At 41.6% G+C, this 22,720-nt stretch overlaps 1 protein-coding gene and 1 pseudogene across 2 annotated transcripts in view; one reads left to right on the forward strand and one right to left on the reverse strand.

Moving 5' to 3' along the window:
- Positions 1-7,042, forward strand: part of cbx3a (chromobox homolog 3a (HP1 gamma homolog, Drosophila)) — a 41,004-nt gene extending 33,962 nt beyond the window's left edge. For both annotated transcript variants that reach the window (XM_060943186.1, XM_060943187.1), the window contains exon 5: positions 6,502-7,042. In XM_060943186.1, the coding sequence (XP_060799169.1) occupies positions 6,502-6,628 (127 nt within the window). In that variant the 3' untranslated portion in view covers positions 6,629-7,042. The remainder of the gene's footprint in view (positions 1-6,501) is intronic.
- On the reverse strand, positions 999-1,174 carry LOC132901048 (U2 spliceosomal RNA; annotated as a pseudogene).
- Positions 7,043-22,720: the final 15,678 nt, after the last annotated feature.

Below are 22,720 nucleotides of genomic sequence, written 5' to 3' on the forward strand. Positions count from 1 at the left end.
CATGGCTAGCTAGCAAATAGTTCCTGACAGCAGTAAAATCAATATTCATCCCCATTTACAAATGTAAATAAAAACAGAACGGGATGATTTGCAAATCACAGAAACCCTAGGTTTCATTGACAATAGTACAAAAACATTCAGTTTGACATTTTGATAATTTGTTTGAAAAATATGTACACTTTGAATTCAGTGCCAGGAACATATTTTAAAAAAGTTGAGACGGGGCAACAAAAGACAGGAGAAGCTGTATAATTTTTTATATTTATTTAAAAAAAAAAAACCCACACACCTGGTGGAACATCTCACAATTAATTAGGTTAACTGGCAACAGTTCAGTAACATGATTTAGGTATAGGAAGAGCCTCTTCTGAGAGACTCTGCTTCTCTGGGATGAGGAGGGTTTCTTCAGCACTCTGTAAAAGACTGTGTGGGCAAATTGTCCAATGATTTTAGTCAGTCAAAACCCAAAAATCAATGCTGTTTGCTGGTCCATGGCATGCACTGATGTCTCCCCCCACCACAATACTTTTTTTTTAAATTGATTTTTTTTAAGTTATGATTGCTTAAAAAAAAAGGCTTACTTGGCTGCAACCATTTGCACTGAAACTGGATATCTGCTTGTGACTTAACCAGAAGGAGGCGGCTTTGTAACATGCACACTCAAGCACAGTGAAATTCATCCTCTGCGTTTAACCCATCTGAAGCAGTGAATATACGCATGTGCGCACACATCCAGAGCAGTGGGCAGCCATGCTACAGTGTCCAGGGAGCAGTTAGGGGTTGGGTGCCTTCCTCAAGGGCACTTCAGCCCAAGACCACCCCATATTAGCCTAAGCGCATGTCTTTGAACTGTGGGGGAAACCGGGGGAAACCCACACAGACATGGGGAGAACATGCAAACTCCACACAAAGGCCACTGGGCTTGAACCCAGAACCTTCTTGCTGTGAGGTGACAGTGCTAACCACTACACCACTGTGCCACCCTAAATATTTATTTGAACAAGGGCATCATTCCTGGAGGTACTGCAATACCAGGTTGATGCGTGTAGCAGAAGGTGCAATCCCCTATTCCAGCTCCCTGCTCTAAAAATCCATTTAATATAATGCCCTACTTTAGAGGACATATCAGGTATTAAACTGATAAGATACATTTGATCTTAGCCTGAGAACCAGCACACTAGTATGCCATTTCCCTTAGTAACTCTCACCCATCAAATAAAGGCTTCTTTTTCTTAAACACACACCCGGGCACTGTAGCGCACTGCTATGTTGTGTCTCTTCACTGCTTCATTTGGGTTAAATGCAGAGAAATAATTTCACTGTGCTGTAATTTGTTTGTTGGCCATTCCTCATGAGCGAGGATTTGTTTTGGGGCATCCATGTTGGGCTGTCACGTGTAAGGCAGCTCCAAGTTTGAAATGGAATTTCCTTGGGCAGTCTGGGCAGGAAATCATTGGTTGTGTCTGCCCTGTTTGGAGGAGGTGTCTTTCATCCCTTCCTTCTCTCTTCCCATTTTCTTCGGTCCGCTTCAAAAGTGGACGCTCTGTTGTGAACCAGTCTCTGACAATAATTTCTGTCCATGGCATCTTCAGCCCAGGGCCCCCCCCCTGAAGTTTTTCTTATTTCAGTTGGTCCTTGAATCTTTCTTTTTCCTTTGTTCTCCAGTGTTTCATTTTCCTTCCTGATGAACCCCATACAGCAGTTGCTCAGGGAGTCTGTTGTTCATGCCATTGCACATGTGTGGTAAGGATGGTTTTGTTACGCTGGAAGTTGGCCTGCTCCAGTATCTGTATGTTTGTGAGTCTGTCCTCCCAGATGACACGGAGGATGCTTCAGTTTACTTTGATGGAATCTCTCCAAGGGCTTGAGGTGCTCATGTTTGAGGGTCCATATCTCGGATGCATACAGGAGGGTTGTGAGGACGATAGCCCGGTACACGTGAAGTCTTTCATATGCAGGGTTTTTGTTGTGGAAAATTCAATGGAACAGTTTGCTGTCCGCAGTGTGGGTGGACCTTATCCTTGCATGTATTTCTTTTGATTGTCCCAGATGTTTACAGAATGCTCCCAAAGTATTGAAACTTGTCTACTTGTTCGATGATGTCATGGATGCAAATTTCAAATGGTGGCAGAGGATCTCCTGGTGAATGTTGTACAGGGACCTAAAAAAAAATTTATTTTTTCCCCCCCTCATTGTTAGACCAAAGGCCTCGTATGCAGATATGAAAGCTGTCATGAGGTTTCGAATGGAGAGTCTGCAGGAACTCCATTGTCATCTGCCTACTCTGCTTCCAAGATTGTCTCTGTCTGTCTGTCTGTCTGTTTTTCCTTTTGGCTTTTCAAGCCTTACTGAGGAGAAACAGAAAGTGAAATTAGTCCATGAAGATGACCCAACTTCGAAAGAAAAGGACAAACGATTCCGGTGCTGGAAATCCGCAGTACAATGAAGGCTCAGAGATCCAAAATTAATGGGGTGGGGGGGGTTGTTAAATATCTAGTTTGCATTGGGCTTGTTTTTTGAAATGCTTGATGTAATGTTTGTCAGAGGCAAACTCTAGAGAGGAGGAGCTTGTGATCCATCCAGCAGTTGTCAATGTTGTGCATGGCTTTCGTGACCATGAAGTTGCTCAGGTCAGTGGTCTGCGTGATGATGAAGTCAGTCTGAGGCCAGTTGCACAAGTGAGGGTGCATCCAGGTAGATTTGACTTGTTTTCAGCCTGAAATAAATATTTGTAACAGAATCTGATTTCTGTGCATAGCCCTAGGAGCAGATAATAATAATTTTAAATTTATATAGCTCCTTTCTCAAAACCCAAGGTCGCTTTACAATTATGGGGGAGTCCACCAAATAGAGGTCAGGATGTCATTCCAATGGTGTAGCAGCCACAGTCCCACCAAAAGGCACACGAAAACAAGTCCCACACCACCAGCACAGCCGCTGCAATGCCGCTGGGCAACATCACTCAGAACATCACATCAAGCACTGCTGCACAGAGCGCTGGACAACCACGATGTTAAAATGAGCAACAAGCTCACTGCAGTCCACTGCATGTTAGGAGCACAGGCATCACCCACAGCGAACCAAGGCCTGGAGGGAACCGACGCCCAAAACTGGGTCCGGAGCTACACCACCACTGGCGGACAAAAACCTCAAACTACACAAACGCGCGCACAATAAAGGAGAGAAAATAAAATAAAAAGCTCAGATGAGAAGCGGCAGCCAGAATGTGCATGACGTACTCTTAACTGGAAATGGAATCTACTTTGTGTTGCACTTCCATGTGGTCCTATTGCGTTTTTCCACAGCTCATGGCTTGCTCCAATTCATGTATTAATCTCCTATTGGTGCCAATTTGTCTTGAGCAGGAACAATTGCAAGGACATCCCTTAGGGAGGTGTAGAAGTTTTCCTTGATGTTGATCCAAGGTGGGTGCGTACGCAGAGATGAGGGTCAGGTTTTGAGAGGAATCCAGAGGTAGTTTACGTACGTGAGGCGTTCATTGACGGGTGATGGCGTCAGATTGTATGCTTCAACTAGTTTTGTTTTTATGGCAAAGCAAACACCATGTGTCTTGGGTTCACTTCCAGTTTTTCTTTTCCAGAACAAGGTGTACCCAAGGGATAGCTCTTTTGAATTTTCCTTCCTCTGCAAACCTTGTTTCAGATTGGTGTAACATTGCAGCACTATTCACTTCTTTGGCAATCAAGGCTATCTTTCATTCGGGTCAGCCTGATTCCTTCCAATCCATCAGTGTATATATTCCATGAAGCAATCCTAAGAGGAATAGTTTTTCTGCCTTTTTTTTTTTTTGATTGCATTTAACTTGTGCATTACAGCACAGTGAAATTCTTGTGACAAAGGCCTCAGAGTCTAAAAATCTAATTACATTTTGTGTAACAATGTGTGGGGTGGATAATTATTATTTTTATTATTATTTTTTTTTTTAAAGTTTGGGATTACATCTGTGGTCCGGATCATTTAAAAGGCTAGTTCAAATTATATGGCTAAAATTTAGTGTTTTTTATATATTAATTATTCATGCTGTACTTGGCACTTTTGAGAGTGTTTTGATGCACCATATTGAGTTTAGGGATGGGACATGATTTTCGAATATTCGTGACGAGTTCGAATAATGAATAGTAATTTCAAATGCCGTTTTGGCTTGCGTTACATTCCACTAAAAAAAAATGAGCGTGGAAAGGCGTTTCCTTGTTCCTAACATACTCTGTTGCATTAATTCGGCCAGAGGGTGCCGCTATCATACAGTAAAGGTAGTCAAATGCCAGCAGCGCACGCAAGGTCGCATACATTGCCTCATTTTTGGATCCCAGACACAAACACCTGAGGTTCGCAACTGACGAGGTGAGAAACACAGTGCAGGCCGAGGTGAGAAACCTTCTGTCCATGGCAGATGATGAAGAGGCCGGAGAGGCGGCGGAATCGCATGAAGGGCCCAGCGAACCGAAACATTCCCGAAAGGATGGCCCATTAACAGCAGCAATTGCCGTCATATTTGGCGAGGATTACAGCACAGAGAGGGCAACATGCGTGACTGAATTGACTCAGTACTGCCAGGATACATGCCCACCGCTCCACACTGACCCGATGACATGGTGGAAAGACAATCAACAGAAATACCCTCGCCTGGCAAAGTTGGCCAGCGCCTACCTGTGTGCCTGCAACGTCCGTGCCATCGGAGCGTGTGTTCTCCGCAGCCGGTCTAATTGTCAATAGGCTACGTACCCGTCTCCATCCCGACCACGTCGACATGTTAATTTTTTTGAACAAAAATATGTCTTAAGTTTATTCTGCTCTGACTGTTCGAATGCTTTCATTATCGTTTCCTAAACGGGCAGTTTCACCCGCGGTTCCTTCCAACAGACGAAAATAGTCGTGGCTGCATAGAAATGTACAATAAAATTGGAAGCCTATATTGTTTGATACTGTAGGCTATGTGAGGTGAATGGAAGTTTGTTTTTTGATGACTCATTAAACCGTTACCACTTTCACCCTGTCTGTCATGTGTGCGCGCGTTTGGGTGGGGCGGGTGGGGTTCTGTCGATTTTCGAATCGAATATCTTTTAGCGAATTTCGAATAGTGTTTTTGATCAAAAGTCACATCCCTAATTGAGTTGCACTTATCTACAGGGAATGGCTTTCAGTATGTACATTGATGGCATGAGCCAGGAGAGTTTCTATGACCAGTATGGGTGGGCAAGAGGTGAGGCCACTGACTGGCTGTGTCTATTACTCAGGCTCTAAGGTGTAGACTCTGGCTCCAGTTTTGACCTATTGCGCCAACTCTTAAGATGGCCACTTGGTGGCCAAAAATGGTTCTAAACCACACAATGGGAGTAAATGGTGCCATGTTGTCCACTCAGTCATTGACATTGGAATTTCCAGTGATTCCAGCCTTCCCATGGCATCATTCACAGGCAACAAACCCATTATATTAACCCTAAGGCTAGAACTACATTAACTACTACTATATTACATAGTGTTTGTACCAGTGATTGTCTAAATCCTGGGTTTATTTCCTTCCCTGTTTGCCAGTTTGGGGTCTCCTTTGTTCTGGTACCTCATGTTTTACAAATTAGGCACTGGTTCTAACAATAGAAGTGTCTTATAATTCTTGAGGGTCAGCCAAGTGCAAAGCTTAAGTCGTTTGTGTTTAACCTTGATCAAAAGTAAGGGGAGTGCTGTGTAGGAATATCGTTATTGTAGACTGCGTACTAGGTTTGTGTGCATGTTGCAGGGGGTAGCCTGCTCCTAGTGTCTTGTATTTTGTCAAGCATATAAATGACAAATGGTGCAAAATACTTAACAGTATAATCTTGCAGTCCTAGTTTGGTTTTGAAATTGCCTTAACTGAGGTTCCAAAATGAGTGGGCTGACACTTTCCCTGTCATGAGCTGTATTAGCTAAGAGTGTAACAATTGGGGGATTTGGGTTGATCATTGGGGCATCACTTAAAAATGGTTGAAATTGATGCTTCAGTCATTGATTTATGATGCATTACAGTTTGGTATAAATACAGAGGCGATCGGTCAAGAAATTCGAACTATTTATCGTTAATCGCATCAAGCGACGCGGCAAAATGGTGGCCAATTGCTTTGTCACCTTAAGTGAGGAAGAATTACAAATTATGAAAGTGCTGTTCATAAAAGTGCTAAAGATGCTATGAAGTTTGGTCTAAAACTATTCAAGGGTAAGGTGGAATTGTGATTTACCCATTTCATAAAATATTTTTGTGAGTTGGCATAGATAAGTGACAAGTCTGCATGTGCCTTTGTTACATCTGCATGCTGCTTTTGAAGTTTGAAATAAATTATTTATTTTTTAAGTGATCACCTGTGTATTTGTACTAAAACAATCATCCACTTCAGGCTCTGTGAATCGGTGAAATAACCGCGATGAAATCAGTTATTCACGTCGCCTTTGGCAAATAATTGTTAAATAGAAGAGAAATGACCACCCCAAAATTTTTCGCTTTCTTTATAGGAAGGATTCAGATGAGGCAGACCTGGTGCCAGCACGAGAGGCCAACACTCACTGCCCACAGGTGGTCATTGCTTTCTACGAGGAGAGGCTAACCTGGCACTCGTGCCCAGAGGATGAGCAACACTAGTATTGTCAAACATTTATGTATTATTCCAACCTTAAAGCTCACTGACTGAGCCATTGTGTACAACCTAGGGCCTGAATGCTGTCTTGTGTGGTTTTGTTTTTTGTTTTTTTTTTTGTGCTGCATTGTGGACAGCCTGACTGTTTTACTATCTGCATTGGGCCAAAAGGCCAGGGAGAAAAGAGGTTGTTTTTGATTTTAAAATGAAAAATATTTGTTCTGTTAGGCTGCTATGCCATCTTATTTTTGTTTGGTGCATATGTATCTATAGACTTCATTTACCCATTTCCAGTGTCTTATTCTGTTGCATTGGGTTTGTACTTGGCCTGATTTTGAATAGTTCTGCTGTATATTTTCTGTAAATATTTTTTCAGAAAACAGAAAAGGTTCAATTAAAGGTATGTGCCTTTCTTTTAACCAGTTGTGTACTTTTGGCTGTGATTCAGTTACACTTAATCAACTGGTATTGGTATCAACTAAACTGTGGCACACTTCTCAAGTGTGGAAGCTCTGCACAGTGGAGTGCATGCCAAGCAATGTGTGAAGTTCAGTTTTTCATGTTATTACTTTTGTAATGTTGGGGAAATGGTTGTGATTTTTTAAATATAAAAATCACTTTATATAAAATTTATTATATAAAAGGATTTTCATAGGACTAGTTTACTTTTGTGACAAAGCTTCTTTTGCATAGCTACACTTCTGTTAGTCTGCATGGCTGAAAATCGTTGAGAGAGGCTCCACGTTTGCAGGTATTCCTGTATGATGCGTTTTTGTTTTTTTAAAGTGCTGTTCTTTGCCATTCAAGTCTTGGTACTGTAGGAAAATTTAATACAAAACAGCAAATGGGTAAATCTAGCCCATACTATTTGGCTGATTGTACAAAAGTGATGCAAGTGAATGCGAACCTGCAATTATGAGCCCCTTTGGCGTGCCCCCCCCAAAAAAAAAAAATCCCTGGATCAGTCCTGAGTGAGTACTTCAGTATTTGGACCAAGTGTGAAAATATCCTAAGGCGCCTACTTTCTAGAAGAACAACAACTTTATCACACGACCACTTAAGCATAGTGAAATACCTCCTGCATTTAACCCATCTGAAGCAGTGAGCACACACATACTCGGAGCAGTGGGCAGCCATGCTACAGCGCCTGGGGAGCAGTTGGGGGTTAGGTTGGGTGCCTTTGCTCAAAGGCACTTCAGCCCAACAGTGCCCCCATGTTAACCTAACCGCATGTCTTTAAACTGTGTGGGAAACCGAAGCATACAGCAAACCCATGCAGGCTCCACACAGAAAGGCTCCTGTTGCAGAGATGTCAATATTGACACATGAAAAAGAGTAGCATCTCTGAGTGCAGGGAGATGAAGATGAGGGAAGCAAGACTTCCTATTAGGCTGGGGGTCTGGAGGCCACCAAGTCCATGGAAACCAAATTTCAGGGAAGCTCAGAGATGCAATCTAGGCCATTTTGAGCTATGTTTTGAGGAAAATAGATGCAGGATTTACTGTACAGTATAAGCTCAATTATCCAAACACACTGGGGGGAGTCTGGCTAAGAGGATGTTCAGATAAAACAGGTTCTGATAACTGAGCTTGATAATGTTTTCAGTAGTTTCATCATGATCAACAACAAAAGCCAGAGTAAAAGAAAAGATTTATGTATAGGTCTTTCAATAACAAAATTGATACTGTATTTACTTCCTGAACTGTTAACTTAATAAAGTCAATACTGAAAGATGTCCATCCATACAACATTTAATTAAACCGAGCATGCTGAAGTTACTTAGATAATTTGTTATATGTAACTGACTGCTTTCTCCAGTGTACTTCTGTTGTATGACTGGTGGTGGCACACTGAACCTTTGGCAAGCATGAATTGCTTGCATGTTACCCGGCTGCTCACTTGGCCATGTATTCAGCTAGAAATTGTTCACATAGCTTCCTCTTTTTAGGTGGAGACCCCATCATTCACAATGCATGGTCTGTCTTCACTTCACACCTGACACTAGTTTATGAGAGAAATTGAAAGTTTCAGTTCTGGAACACGACTGACGAAGACCGTTTGCTTCCAGGAAGACGACTATGCGTCACTACTGCACGTTTCTGAGCACTGCATTTAACACGTGCTGTGATTGGCTGAGAGTATGAATCTGGTCACCTCTCAGCCAGTCACAGCACAGCTAACATAAGGATATAGAAATTCCCGGAATGATCTGAATCAGCATAAGCAATGACACACAACAGTCCAAACACTGAAAATGTTTATTCGATCGATACATGGGCAAAACGTATTATTTTCAGGTCTACGCGTAGTGTTGTAATTGTGCTTCAAATCCGTAGCAGCTACACCCAAATTGCATACGTTGGCATCTCTGCTGTCAGCCACTGGGCTCAAACCCAGAACCTTCTTGCTGTGAGGTGACAATGCTAACCACTACACCACCGCACCACCCACAAACTCCAAAACTGAAGTAATTCTGATTAAAAACATGAAGCTATTGCTGTCGACTATAAACAGCAGTTCCTTGATTGAGAAATGACATTGTTTTGAAACATTTAGCTTGCTTACTCGGTTGAATTAGATAGAAAACTTGTTAAAAAGGTTCACAGGGCATCTGATTTAGGAGTTGAGCAAAGTTATGTTCTGCAAATTGCTATTTGTTATAATCTATGAAAAGATTTTAAAACTTTAACCAATTTTAACTAAAGTTTAAAGATTAGACAGTTCTACTAAAATATAATTGATATGATCATTGGGACAATTGGGGATGTTTTCATACAGATTTTTCTTTGGCATAACCTATACAACCCTGCACTGCATGATAAAATTTATTGAAAATTGTTTTTAATAATAATAATAATAATAATGTTACTTAAAGAAAGGAAGGGATTTGGATATTTCACCACCTACTTTGCATGTCATTGTTTAACAGTTCAAGGAATCTGGAGGAATTTTGGTGCATAAAGGGCAAAGGCCTAAGCTGGACACCCATCCTTTCTGATCCCTCAGATGGCACTGCCTCAAGAGCAGTCATTTATCTATAGCTGATATAACCACATGGACTCGGGATTACTTTGGCAAACCTTTGTCAAGCACTATAAAATGGAGGTATGTCCATAAGTGCCAGTTAAAACTTTTCTGTGCATAAAGGAAGCCTTATTTTAACTGTGACTTCTGTGGGCTTGGTGGCATCTGGGATGGACCATCATCCAGTTGAAATGTGTATTCTGTGTGGTCGGATGAATCAGTGGTCCAGGCCCTTTTATCTCATCTCATCTCATTATCTCTAGCCGCTTTATCCTTCTACAGGGTCGCAGGCAAGCTGGAGCCTATCCCAACTGACTACGGGCGAAAGGCGGGGTACACCCTGGACAAGTCGCCAGGTCATCACAGGGCTGACACATAGACACAGACAACCAGTCACACTCACACCTACGGTCAATTTAGAGTCACCAGTTAACCTAACCTGCATGTCTTTGGACTGTGGGGGAAACCGGAGCACCCGGAGGAAACCCACGCGGACACGGGGAGAACATGCAAACTCCGCACAGAAAGGCCCTCGCCGGCCCCGGGGCTCGAACCCAGGACCTTCTTGCTGTGAGGCGACAGCGCTAACCACTACACCACCGTGCCGCCCGCCCTTTTATTTATTATTTATTTTTTTTTGTGTGTGTGTGAAGAAATGGTCACTGTGTGCTCCGGACCAAAGACAAAAAAGACCATCCAGACTGTTACTGTACCAGCAACAATTCTATAAGCCGGGTTGTGTCAGTGCCCTTAGGAAAAGTAACTTGCACCTCTGTGATGGAGCATTAATGCAAAAAAGTACATTGAGATTTTGGAACAACATATGCTGCCTTCAAGATGACATCTTTTCTAGGGAGATTTCAACAAGACAAAGCAAAACCACATTCTGCACACATTACAAAGGCATGGCTGTGGAAGAAGAGGGTGCCTGTCCCCTCTGTCCCCAATTGAGGTATTTCACCTGATGTCACAGGGTCACGTGACGCCCCGGTGTCCGCCATTTTGAAGGTCAAGCTAGCTAATGTCAACAACATAGTAGCTAGTATGTTACTGTAGCAATGTTTATGTTCAGTCATTTGGATGACTGTTAAAACCTTTCAGTCTCAAGTTTTTCTTTTACTGGATTTACTAGTTTATTGTAATTATGATCCGGCAGCTATTTACACCGGATCCAGTGTAAATAGCTGCCGGAGCGCGCTCCGGCTTGCTCCCCCTCAAATTAAGCAGCACGCTCCAGCTTGCTCCCGGAGTGCTCCGGCCGAGGTTCGAGATTTTTTCTCGAGTGCTCCGGGAGCAAGCCGGAGCGCGCTCCGGCAGCTATTTACACTGGATCCGGTGTAAATAGCTGCCGGATCATAATTACAGTAAACTAGTAAATACAGTAAAGGAAAAACTTGAGACTGAAAGGTTTTAACAGTCATCCAAATGACTGAACGTAAACATTGCTACAGTAACATACTAGCTACTATGTTGTTGACATTAGCTAGTGCTAACAGCTAGCTGCTAGTACACTGCTACAACACAGACACCGACCCTAATAATACAGTTCTTGGTCATTGCCTGGTAACAGCAAATTTATAACAGGCCATGTCTCAACAGACTAAGAAGTTATTTCAATGACATTTAATAACATTTTGTTTATCCTGAGGACCGAAAGTAAATGAAAATGTGAACAAACCTTAGCTGTAATAAGATTGCGACCACCGGCTCCAGGGACGACCCGCTGATGTAGGCATGTTACCCAGCCTGACACAAAATATTTGTAGGCATCCAAACTCTTATACGCTTTCAGATCAATACCTGTGTATGGCGATGGGTTTTTAACGACATAGGTATACAGATCATGTGGGCCGAAGTCAGGTAAAGACGAGGGCTTCGTGTACTTCTGTACGTCAGTGAACAATCCTGGTGGAAGCAGGTAAATGTCGTTCTCTAAGCCTGCTAACCTCAATTTTTGCAAATACCTCTCCCTCTGCTCGCCCTGTAAATGCCCTACGTCGCTGGATAGTGAAGGTGTTTTCTGCATCTCACTCCTTTTTCTTTTATGTTTTTCATTTGTCGCCTTCCTCGCATTCAAACTGATTCGAGCCGTGACGTCCAAAATGGCAGCATAACAATGCATCACATGACTTGGTCACGTGGGTGAAAAACCTCAATAGCGAATGTGTGGAGAATTTTGAAATGAAAAAATGACAACAACGATCTCGTACTGCTGCACACCTTAAGACCTGTTTACAGGACAAATGGGACAAAAGGACACCTGAAACACTTCATCTCTTGGTGTCTTCAGTCCCTATGTTGTGAGAAGGAATGGCAACGTTACAAAGTGATAGATGCTTTACCGCCCCAACCTTTTTTGAAACGTGTTGCAAGAATCAAAATGTGAAATGAAATGTGTTCATTTTGAAAAAACAAAATTTATGAAGTAAAACATCAAATAATGTGCTGTTGTCTTGAGTGCAATACAGGTCAGACAAATGATTTACAAATAATTGTTTTCAATTTCAAAATACTGTCCCAACTATTTCTGATTTGCAGTTGTATTATGTTTCATTAGATATGAGCTATATTATTTAAACTCGTTCCTAGAGCAGAAAAGTGTAAATTTTATGTGTGTTCCATTTTGCTATAAAAGATATCAGGGTGAGAGGTAAGGTAGATTTTATCAACCTTTATTTAACCATGAAAGACTCATCTCATCTCATTATCTCTAGCCGCTTTATCCTGTTCTACAGGGTCGCAGGCAAGCTGGAGCCTATCCCAGCTGACTACGGGCGAAAGGCGGGGTACACCCTGGACAAGTCGCCAGGTCATCACAGGGCTGACACATAGACACAGACAACCATTCACACTCACATTCACACCTACGCTCAATTTAGAGTCACCAGTTAACCTAACCTGCATGTCTTTGGACTGTGGGGGAAACCGGAGCACCTGGAGGAAACCCACGCGGACATGGGGAGAACATGCAAACTCCGCACAGAAAGGCCCTCGCTGGCCACTGGGCTCGAACCCGGACCTTCTTGCTGTGAGGCGACAGCGCTAACCACTACACCACTGTGCCGCCTTAACCATGAAAGACTCATTAAGATTAAAAATCTGCTTTACAAGAGTGTCCTGGCCAAGACAGGCAGCAGCACAGTTAACAAAACATAGATCCAATACATACAAGGTGGTGTGAAGGTGGTGTGTGTGTGTGTGTGTGTGAGAGAGAGAAGGCGGTCTACTGGGGCTCAAGCCATTTTACCATGAGTCAGATTTTTAGTTTCCAATCACTTATAGACATAGCCATTCTTTCCAATGACTCAGTGTATGGAATATTTTGAAATTGTCTGTTGGGGGTGTGGTTAGGTCACTCAGTTCTTTCTAGCCACACCCATCACTCTGCTCCTGGTTAGAACTGACTGTGCTCATAATTTTTACAACTGCAATCAAAAACCTACTAAGATTAAATGTCTTAACTACTTTTATCTGTTGAACACATTTCTTTATATGATGTCATAATGAAATGCTTCTTGCTCTCATTTAGTTGAAAAGATATATTTACCAGGGCTTTGAACCAGAATTTTTTTCCTATTGGTTCGTTCCGAACAGAAACAGAATTTTAACATTTCCGGTTTTGGGTTCCACCATTAAAAATAGACGTTCCCCGTACCCCCAACTACCCGCGCGCACGCCTTAACGCAAAGCGTGCGCACAGGTTATAACTCGTGCGCGCGCATTAATATCTCGTGCACACGCCTTATAAGTCGTTCCCACGCTTTGTTATTTTTTTATTCACCATGTCCCCTCTACGGCTCCGTACGTTCCCGAACCGGTTAGAACAAAAAAATTTCATTCCCGGAACGGTTAATTACGTTCCCTGTCAGCTGTTTAACAAATGGCTATACAATTATGTCTCTGTCTCATCCAGCTTAAGCCAAATGTAGGCTAATTCTATTACAACCTTCATTAAATAAGACAAGAAATAATTCAAAACAATTATTATTTCAAATGTTGGCGATTTGGATTCTCAGTATGTCTTCCCATCTACACAAACAGAAAAAGTGCCAAAAATGAAAGATAATTCGTTTAGTGTGTTACCAAAGGCTAGTCAGGCCCTATAGAGGGCTACCGCATGACGTCACCGCGCCGCGAGATTTTGTTAGGCGCCATATTGGAAGACCAAGTACACATCTATGCAAGTACATACATACATAAAACAAACTAGACCTGAAATGTAGCCAGGGCCGGTTCTGCCCTAATCTGGACCCGGGTGCAACATCGCGCAACCCCCCCCCCCCAAAAAAAAAAAACACCAGTCTAAATCAGGACAACCATCACATAACTATAACTATAAACATTTTAGATCAACTATTTTAACTAAATGGGCTATAATAAATAAGCCTGCAGGCAGCCACGGCGGGCTGCCTCAGAAAAGTAACCATTCAATGACACAACTGAAAGCCTGCAGCCACGGCGGGCTGCCTTAAAAAGTAACCATTTGTCCTACCTTAAAACTCATTTTGCATTTTCTGCCTCCTTTTTTGTATTTTCGACTCTCCGTTTATTTTCTTTCCTTTTCTGAAAACCCGATTTGTGTCCAGACATTTTGTTCTGCTACCAACGAACTAACTCATCAGGTCTCGTCTCTCGAGCCCACGATGATTCCCGTGGGAAGGGCAACAATTGATACATTTTTACAAACAGCCAATAGGGAGGTTGCAACGTTCAGGCTCTCCTTTGCTCAGACACTCAGTAATGCACTTACTCACTTATTATCACGTGGAGACATGATAGTAGTCCACCTTCCCGCTCTCTCCATTCAGTCAGCAAATGTCACACAGGAAGTGAACCCCAGCGGGTCATAGAAACTTGCGCAGGAGAAGAATGACTTTTTTATTTGTAGGCTACGGAAACTTTGAGGAACGAAATAAAAACCAGTATTAACCGGTTACCATTATTTTTAATAAGCGTTTCTGTTCCGGAACATAAAAAATAATAAAGTTTCTGGTTTCGTTTCTGTTCCATGTGAAATAGAAAAAGTTCCCGGTTTTCGTTTTCGTTCCTTGAACCGGTTCAAAGCCCTGATATTTACTAAGGTAAATGCTTGGTTAGACATAGGATTTTCTTCAGGTTAGATATGGGTTATAGTTTGTATTAGGGTGGAGGGGATAAGCTCAAGCCACCTTACACTGAGCCAGATTATTCCCTCTTTTCTGCTCTCTTCTCACTGCTTTGTTTGACTGCTTCAAATCAACATCTATGCTCTGACAAACCTCTTGGTTTTTCTTTAACACAGAAACCACTGAGGCACACCATTCAGCTGATTAATTAAACTCCACAACGACATTCGAAAGTCATGCTTGGAAGATGGCTCTGGACACTTACAGTTTTGCTATGATGGACGAGGTCTACAATTGCCATGATAACTTTAGGACTGCAGTTGTTATGACCAGTTTTGCACTCAAGTCTCCATCAGTGAACAGTTGATAACTTCAACAAAACAGACTTCATGCTAAAATTATAATGAATTTCCTGGTTACACAGTTGTACTTTATGACTATATAGAACACCATTATAGATGCAAGTTATTTATAGTCATGCTATCTGTTATCATCCAAATGAGAATGGGTTCCCTTTTGAGTCTGATTCCTCTCAAGTTTTCTTCCTCATATCATCTGAGGGAGTTTTTCCTTGCCACCATCGCCACAGGCTTACTCATCAGGGATAAATCATTTTATTAGGGATAAATTAATTAGCTCATATATTTAAAGTCTTAAATTTTCTGTAATGCTGCTTTGCGACAATGTCTATTGTTAAAAGCCCTATACGAATAAACTTGACTACAGCAAACATTTAGGATAATATAGCAGCCAACTATTACTGCCCTGCCAACTGTCTGGAACCAGCTAGTAACAATCAAGCAACAACCAGGAATACCCTAGCAACTACCTGTCCACATCTTAAGAACCATCTTGTAACAACCTAGCAACACCTTAGCAACCAAATGTGATAAAAGCACCCACTTAAAAAACTCTAGCAGCCACTTGGCAACACCTAAGCAACCACCTGTGATAAGGCAGCAACCAACTAGTACCACCTTAGCAACAAATTAGAAACACTAACAGCATAGATTGTCTAGTAACCATTTTGAATACCCTTATACATAACCACTTAGCAACACATTAGCAATCACCTTTGATAATAGAGCAACCACCTAGTAACACCCTAACAACCACATAGCAATACCCTAACAACCACTTGTAGTAGCACAGCAACCATCAAGCAACCCCCTAGTAGCCACTTGGAATAACCTAGCAACCACTTAGCAATATCCTAGCAACTAGTGTTACAGTCAAGATCATTTCAACCCTGACCAAGTCATGGCCAAGACCAGAGTGTATCAAGACCGAAATAACACCAAGATTTTGAGATGCTGAGATTAGCTCAAGATCAAGACCAAGGCCAGGCAAGACCAAGAACAGACCAGTGTGTGTGACAGGGAGGGGTGACAGCCATTAACAGTAAAAAAAATTTCAAATTAGCAGTCATGTTACTGGTTGCAGGAAGTTTTACATCCAAACACAGTAATGATGTTAACAAATAAATCAGACAATGCACAGGCAATTTAGTGAAATCCCTGCAGATATGGTCTTGACTAGTTGTGAAGTCTGCATCTGCTCAGAGTTCATAGAGGCCTTCAAACATGGCCACTGTGGACTACAACAACCATACTGCACCACAACCCCTCTCAGTCTCTGGAGTTCTAATCATACACACCTGTTCCTAATCACAGACACAGTTCACCTTCTTATTGCAAAGTAGCACTCAGTGTTTCCGTGTCTGACTTTGTGAAGCCTTTATTGTTCGTGCTGATTATTGATTCAGTTTGTATTTTGATTATTGCTTATAGTCTCTGCCTTTGATATTCTGTTTGTGCTTTGCCTGACCTTTGCCTGTTTACTGACCCTGCCTTTGCTTCACAATTTGAATTTGTCTGCCACTTCTATAAACTCTCTACTGCTTTTACCTCCATCTGATGCCTGCAAACCTAACACCAATCTTGAAAGAAAAATCCTGAGTCCTCTAAGACTACTAGACCTGAGGCCACAAACCTAGATTTTACAATATCGAGAGGTATAATTTGGTCAAAAAGAGAAACTTCCCTGCTCTCAAAATAGAAACTCTAACATTGCAAGTTGAGATGAACCCAATTGTCCTCTGCCCCTGTGGTAGCACACCTTGACCCTGGATGCCTTGTGAGACGAAAGTGACTTAACAGCCACTCATCACTTTCGATAAAAAAATTACAGTCCCAAAAATCCCTCTTGCATCTTTCAGATAGAAAGAGCCAGATGTGCCATTGCTGAAATTTGATGACTGGCAAAAGCCTTGTTTAAATATGTAACTGTAATCTATTTAATCTATTACACTGCAAATTGGTTAGCCAGCATATTGCTTTTAATTGCTTAATTTTCTAATTACTTGTAATTATGTCACAAGTAGTTTAGCCTAACAAGTGGGCTATCTCAAAATGAACGAGAAATTAATCTTACACCAAAAAACAATTAACCCTGTTAATTGCAAACAATTTGAAAATACCTTAGTATTTATATTAAGGATATATGACACATTGTTAATGTAGGCTTTTACAAAATATAATATTTTGTCATATGCTACATATTTGATTTGACAAGTGAGGAATATGCTGCTTAGATGCCAGTCAGAGTATATGGCCTAATAACACTTCTCCAACTCACCCAGATTTACTATACTGCACCCAGTGGCGGCTCCTGAATTTTTTTTCAGGGGGGGCAATTTTCCCCCGTTATGTCTACACGGACCGTAAATGTCCACAGGACTGAAGTAAATTGACCTAGGTAGCAAATCAATTGGCTGAACTTGTTTTTGCCTGGTAAATTCAGATATCAATATAGACAATATCTCTTCTCTCCACTAGGTGGCAACACTAAACAAGTTAAAGGTGGCAAACTAAGGTAGCCTAGTAAACTAGACCCACCCGCCTAGCGGCCAAAAATATTTTTGCCTATGAGTGGCAAATATTCACATTTAGTCTGGCTTGCCAGGCTAAAACTAAGGAAGATTCATTGTGAAGCCTTCAAAGCAAAACATTTGGCATCACAATCAATTAATATTACATTACTCATTTATTTTCTCATATTATTCCAGTATTCTATAATAAGTAGACACAAATTCTTAATTATAAACATATTCTAATTTCTTCAATTCTAAAGAATGCAATTAAAGTGGCAGGATATAAATCCAAAACAAGTGTTTATTTAAGTTTTGAAAAAGATGAAGAAAAGCATAACCATCAAACAAACATGTGCAGCTTAATTATGTGGTTTTTTTATATGGAATTGCACCATTTTAACAACAAATAATAATTCTAAATAAATTCTGCAGTTTTTTCCCCCAAGAATTCCTCCAGAAAGCCATGCCTTAAAAGGAAATTTAAAGTATTACAAGCATGTCAATGAACACAAAAGGCTTTAGTTATTTAGCTATATACACACAAGGTTACACAAGGTTTTGTAGTCAGTGCAACTTGGCTTAACAAGTTTGAAAAAAGGTAAGGTGCTGCTGGCTCCAATGAACACATATACTGTACAATATATAAAAACTGAAAATATGCTTAATTTACACCAAGTCAGAGAGAACTTGAGGCTACTGAAATATTCCAAGCATGGCAATGTTAAACTGCCATTGGTAAAACAAAAACATGGCAATGTTAAACTGCCATTGGTAACACACACACAAAACCTTTTGCCTAGTAAATTCAAATATCAGATATCACTGTACCGTCTGCTGTGCTACTTCCAGGGTGGAAGAGAATGCAAGGGTAGCAAAAAAGAGCATTGACTACATCACAGCCAGCTAGCCAAGTTTTCCGGTGGTACCAGTTCTTGTTAAAACCTCTTGAGTAGGTCTTCTCCCCCTTCGTAGACACTTGCTTGATGTTTAAATTCGGTCTAGGAGGTCCTAGCTGTTTGATTGCCGTTTTCTCCTCACTGGTACGACGACTAAAGGGAACTTCTTTCAGAGACGCTATCGTATTGTTGCACTCAACACTCGCCATCTTCTTCATAGAATGTTCACACATTTCCTGCGCAAGTTGCGTTTTCCAGCCCAAAATTATGTTCAAAACCCGCCAAAATGCACTTAAAACCAATCTGGCAACACTTGCGCGGCGCAACAGGCGTATGACGTAAGCACGCTGCTTGTGCGAGCACATAAAACCTAATAGAAAATGCATTGGGAGTATGATTTTCGAAAAAAACGTATGTACCATTAGTGTCAATGGGAGATTTGGGGGCAAATCTGAACCTGACAGAAATCGCCCCAAAAGGGCGTGGCTACACCAGGCACGACCTTAGCCTGATTGGACAATGACATTACTGTTGGTAGTAGGAGTAGATTAAAAAAAAAATCTCCCTCCCTGTTTGGGAGTGCGTCGCCCAAATCGCCCCTATTAACGAGCCGCCAGTGACTGCACCACACATTCGCACTGACAAGAAAGCTTGGTACGCAAGATAAGACTTGACATGGGATTTGATCGGAGCCTCTGCTCATGTCCACATTGATAAACGCAGAGCTTTGCGTGGAAATGACTGAATGCACAGTTTTCGGTCATCCATCCATCCATCCATTGCCACTTATCCTGTACAAGGTCGCAGGCAAGCTGGAGCCTATCCCAGCTGACTATGGGCGAGAGGTGGTGTACACCCTGGACAAGTCGCCAGGTCATCACATGGCTGACACATAGAGACAAACAATCATTCACACTCACAGTCACATCTACGGTCAATTTAGAGCCACCAATTAGCCTAACCTGCATGTCTTTGGACTGTGGGGTAAACCGGAGCACCCAGAGGAAACCCATGCAGACACAGGGAGAACATGCAAACTCCACACAGAAAGGCCCTTGTCAGCCACTGGACGCGAACCCAGGACCTTCTTGCTGTGAGGTGACAGCGCTAACCACTACACCACCGTGCCGCCCCTTATGCAAAACATTTTAACATTTAAACATAATGTGTTAACCTTTTCACATTTAAACATTTGTTTATTAATTTAAGATTATAGTCTTTTCATGGGCTCTGTCAAGCCAAGATCAAAGTTTATCCATAAATTTTAACATTCTACTTGTGTTGGCTGAGCAGATCCAACAATCCTCCTCATCCTCCCTTCCTGTTCACCCTCTATAACCACGGACTCCAACTATCAGACAGAATCCTGCCATCTTCAGAAATATTCTGATGACTCTGCTACATCTGGATGTATCACTAAAGATGATGAGACTGAGTATATGGTAGTGTTGGAAAACTTTGTCACATGGTGTGTGTGGAACCATTTGCAGCTCAGTGTGACAAAGACTGAAGAACTGGTTGTGGACATGAGAAGGAACAAGGCACTGGTGACCCCTGTTTCCATCCATGGGGTCAGTGTAGACATTGTGGAGTACTACAAGTACCTGGGAGTACATATTGGCAATAGACTGGACTGGACTAAAAATACAGGCAGGAATGATCTGCTGTGGTTTACATTTTAAATACAAGAAGGGCCAAAGCCATCTCTACTTTCTGAGAAGCTTGAGATCCTTCAACATCTGCAGGATTATGCTGAAGTTTTATGAGCCTGTGGTGGCCAGTGCTCTCCCGTATACTGTAGTGTGCTGGGGTAGCAAACTGAGGGCAGCGGATGCCAACAGACTCAATAAACTGATCTGAAAGGCCGGTGACATTGTGGGATTGGAGCTGGACTCTCTGGAAACAGTGTCTGAGGGGATGATGCTGGTTAAACTGTACATCATCCTGGACAGTGTCTCCCACCCAATCCATAACAGGCTGGCTAATCAAAGGAGTAGGTTCAGTGAAAGACACATTCCCCCAAGATGCACTACAGAGCACCACAGGAGGTCATTCCTGCTCGTAGCCATCAATCTTTTCAACCTATCCCTCAGAGGCTCAGATACTCAATAAACAATGAACTATTCAATACTGCACCTGTGTAATAATTCCATTTTAGTACATCCATCCACACTGTGCCTAGGTGCAATAATTACATATTACCGTATAACTATTCAATACTTCACTCAATGTGCAATATTTGTGTCATAATTTCTATGCACCATAGATATTATTTTACTACCTCTCATCTCATTATCTCTAGCCGCTTTATCCTGTTCTACAGGGTCGCAGGCAAGCTGGAGCCTATCGCAGCTGACTATGGGCGAAAGGCAGGGTACACCCTGGACAAGTCGCCAGGTCATCACAGGGCTGACAGACAACCATTCACACACACCTATGGTCAATTTAGAGTCACCAGTTAACCTAACCTGCATGTCTTTGGACTGTGGGGGAAACCGGAGCACCCAGAGGAAACCAACGTGGATACAGGCAAACTCCACACAGAAAGGCCCTCGCCGGCCACGGGGCTCGAACCTAGACCTTCTTGCTGTGAGGCGACAGCGCTAACCACTACACCACTGTGCCGCCTATTTTACAACCCCGATTACAAAAAAGTTGGGACAAAGTACTGTACAAATTGTAAATAAAAATGGAATGCAATGATGTGGAAGTTTCAAAATTCCATATTTTATTCAGAATACACTGAAAAAAGTAACCTATAGAATTTACCCAATAAATCTGAGGTAACAATTTGCATTGACTTGTTTGGGGTAGATTTAATTCCAGATATTGAGTATAAAATAACTGAAATAAAAAGCTATGAAATACTTAAATAAATTGGGTAAAATTTACCTCACATTTATGGATCTATTCAACAGCTACTTTCTCATTGAAATTGGGTAAAATTATCTCTTGTTTGCTAGTAGGTAATACCTGATAATTACTAATCAAAGGTAATTAATATCAGTTAGTAACCATTACTTATTCAGAGAAGGTAAGCTGTACCCCCCCAAAAAAGACTTTCAGATGGTTCATCATCTGTGTTTTTAATCTATAACATCATCAAAAAAAAACACACACAGAATAAAGTGCAGTACAACAGCTTCACACATTTCAAGTAATGAACCTGTTTTATAACTCACTAACTAACAGCTTCAAATGTTGTTTCTGGACTGACCAAATCTGCAGTCCAGGTGCATTTATACAACAAATAACTGAACCGCCTTGTTTATATGCAGCAGTGATGCACCAAATGATCAAAAAACACAAAATAAAGTGCAGTACAACAGCTTCATACAACATTTCAAGTAATGAACCTGTTTTATAACTCACTAAACTAACAGCTTCAAATGTTGTTTCTGGATAATTTGCAAATGCAAACAACACTTTCAGCCAGAGAGAGGAAGATGGCAGTCCGAGAGTTCCCTGTCCCGCTCACTCAAACGCGCGGTCTAACGCATGCGCAATTTGGAGCACAGGACTTACGGCTTTGGGGTATATTTTACCGTATTTTTCCATGTAACGGTTGTTACTGTTAACGAATAGGTAGCATATGTATAATTTACCCATTACTTTATAATTCCTTGGCTGACTGCAATAATCGAGTAAATTTTATGGTTTGCATAGATTATATTTACCACTCTCCAAAATCACTTCTTACAGTGTACAGGGTGTCCGCGGGGTTTTAAAAAGTATTAAAAAGTGATAAATCAAAAACGCAAAATTTAATGGCCTTAAAAAGTGATAAATTTGGTCAAAAGGTATTATTTTTAAAGAATAGGTATTATTTTTTTCTTTTGGACAATGACTGGTTTCATTTTGATGAAATAGGCAAAATAAAATAAATCCTTTCTTGCTTGCGCCGCTACTTCAAAAATGAATGTGTGATATGAACTTGATATTGACGTCATATCAATGCATTGTATTCATTGGTCGATAGAAATCTGAAATCGTCTGCGTGCGCATAGCTAAGTCCAAGTGGAGACGGAAAGCAGTGCTAAGTGAAACAGTATCTCTTCATCGAATTCTAGCGGGTGGCAAAAAGTTTAGAAATGGGGAAATGTAAGTTTTCCCGATCCTGGCTCCGGGATCCAAGCTTTCAAGCTTGGATAAGGCCTGTCGTCGGGAACGACAGGCAGGCATACTGTAAAGTATGCCTCA

This window comes from Neoarius graeffei, chromosome 16 (assembly GCF_027579695.1).
Source record: "Neoarius graeffei isolate fNeoGra1 chromosome 16, fNeoGra1.pri, whole genome shotgun sequence".
NCBI lineage: Eukaryota > Metazoa > Chordata > Actinopteri > Siluriformes > Ariidae > Neoarius > Neoarius graeffei.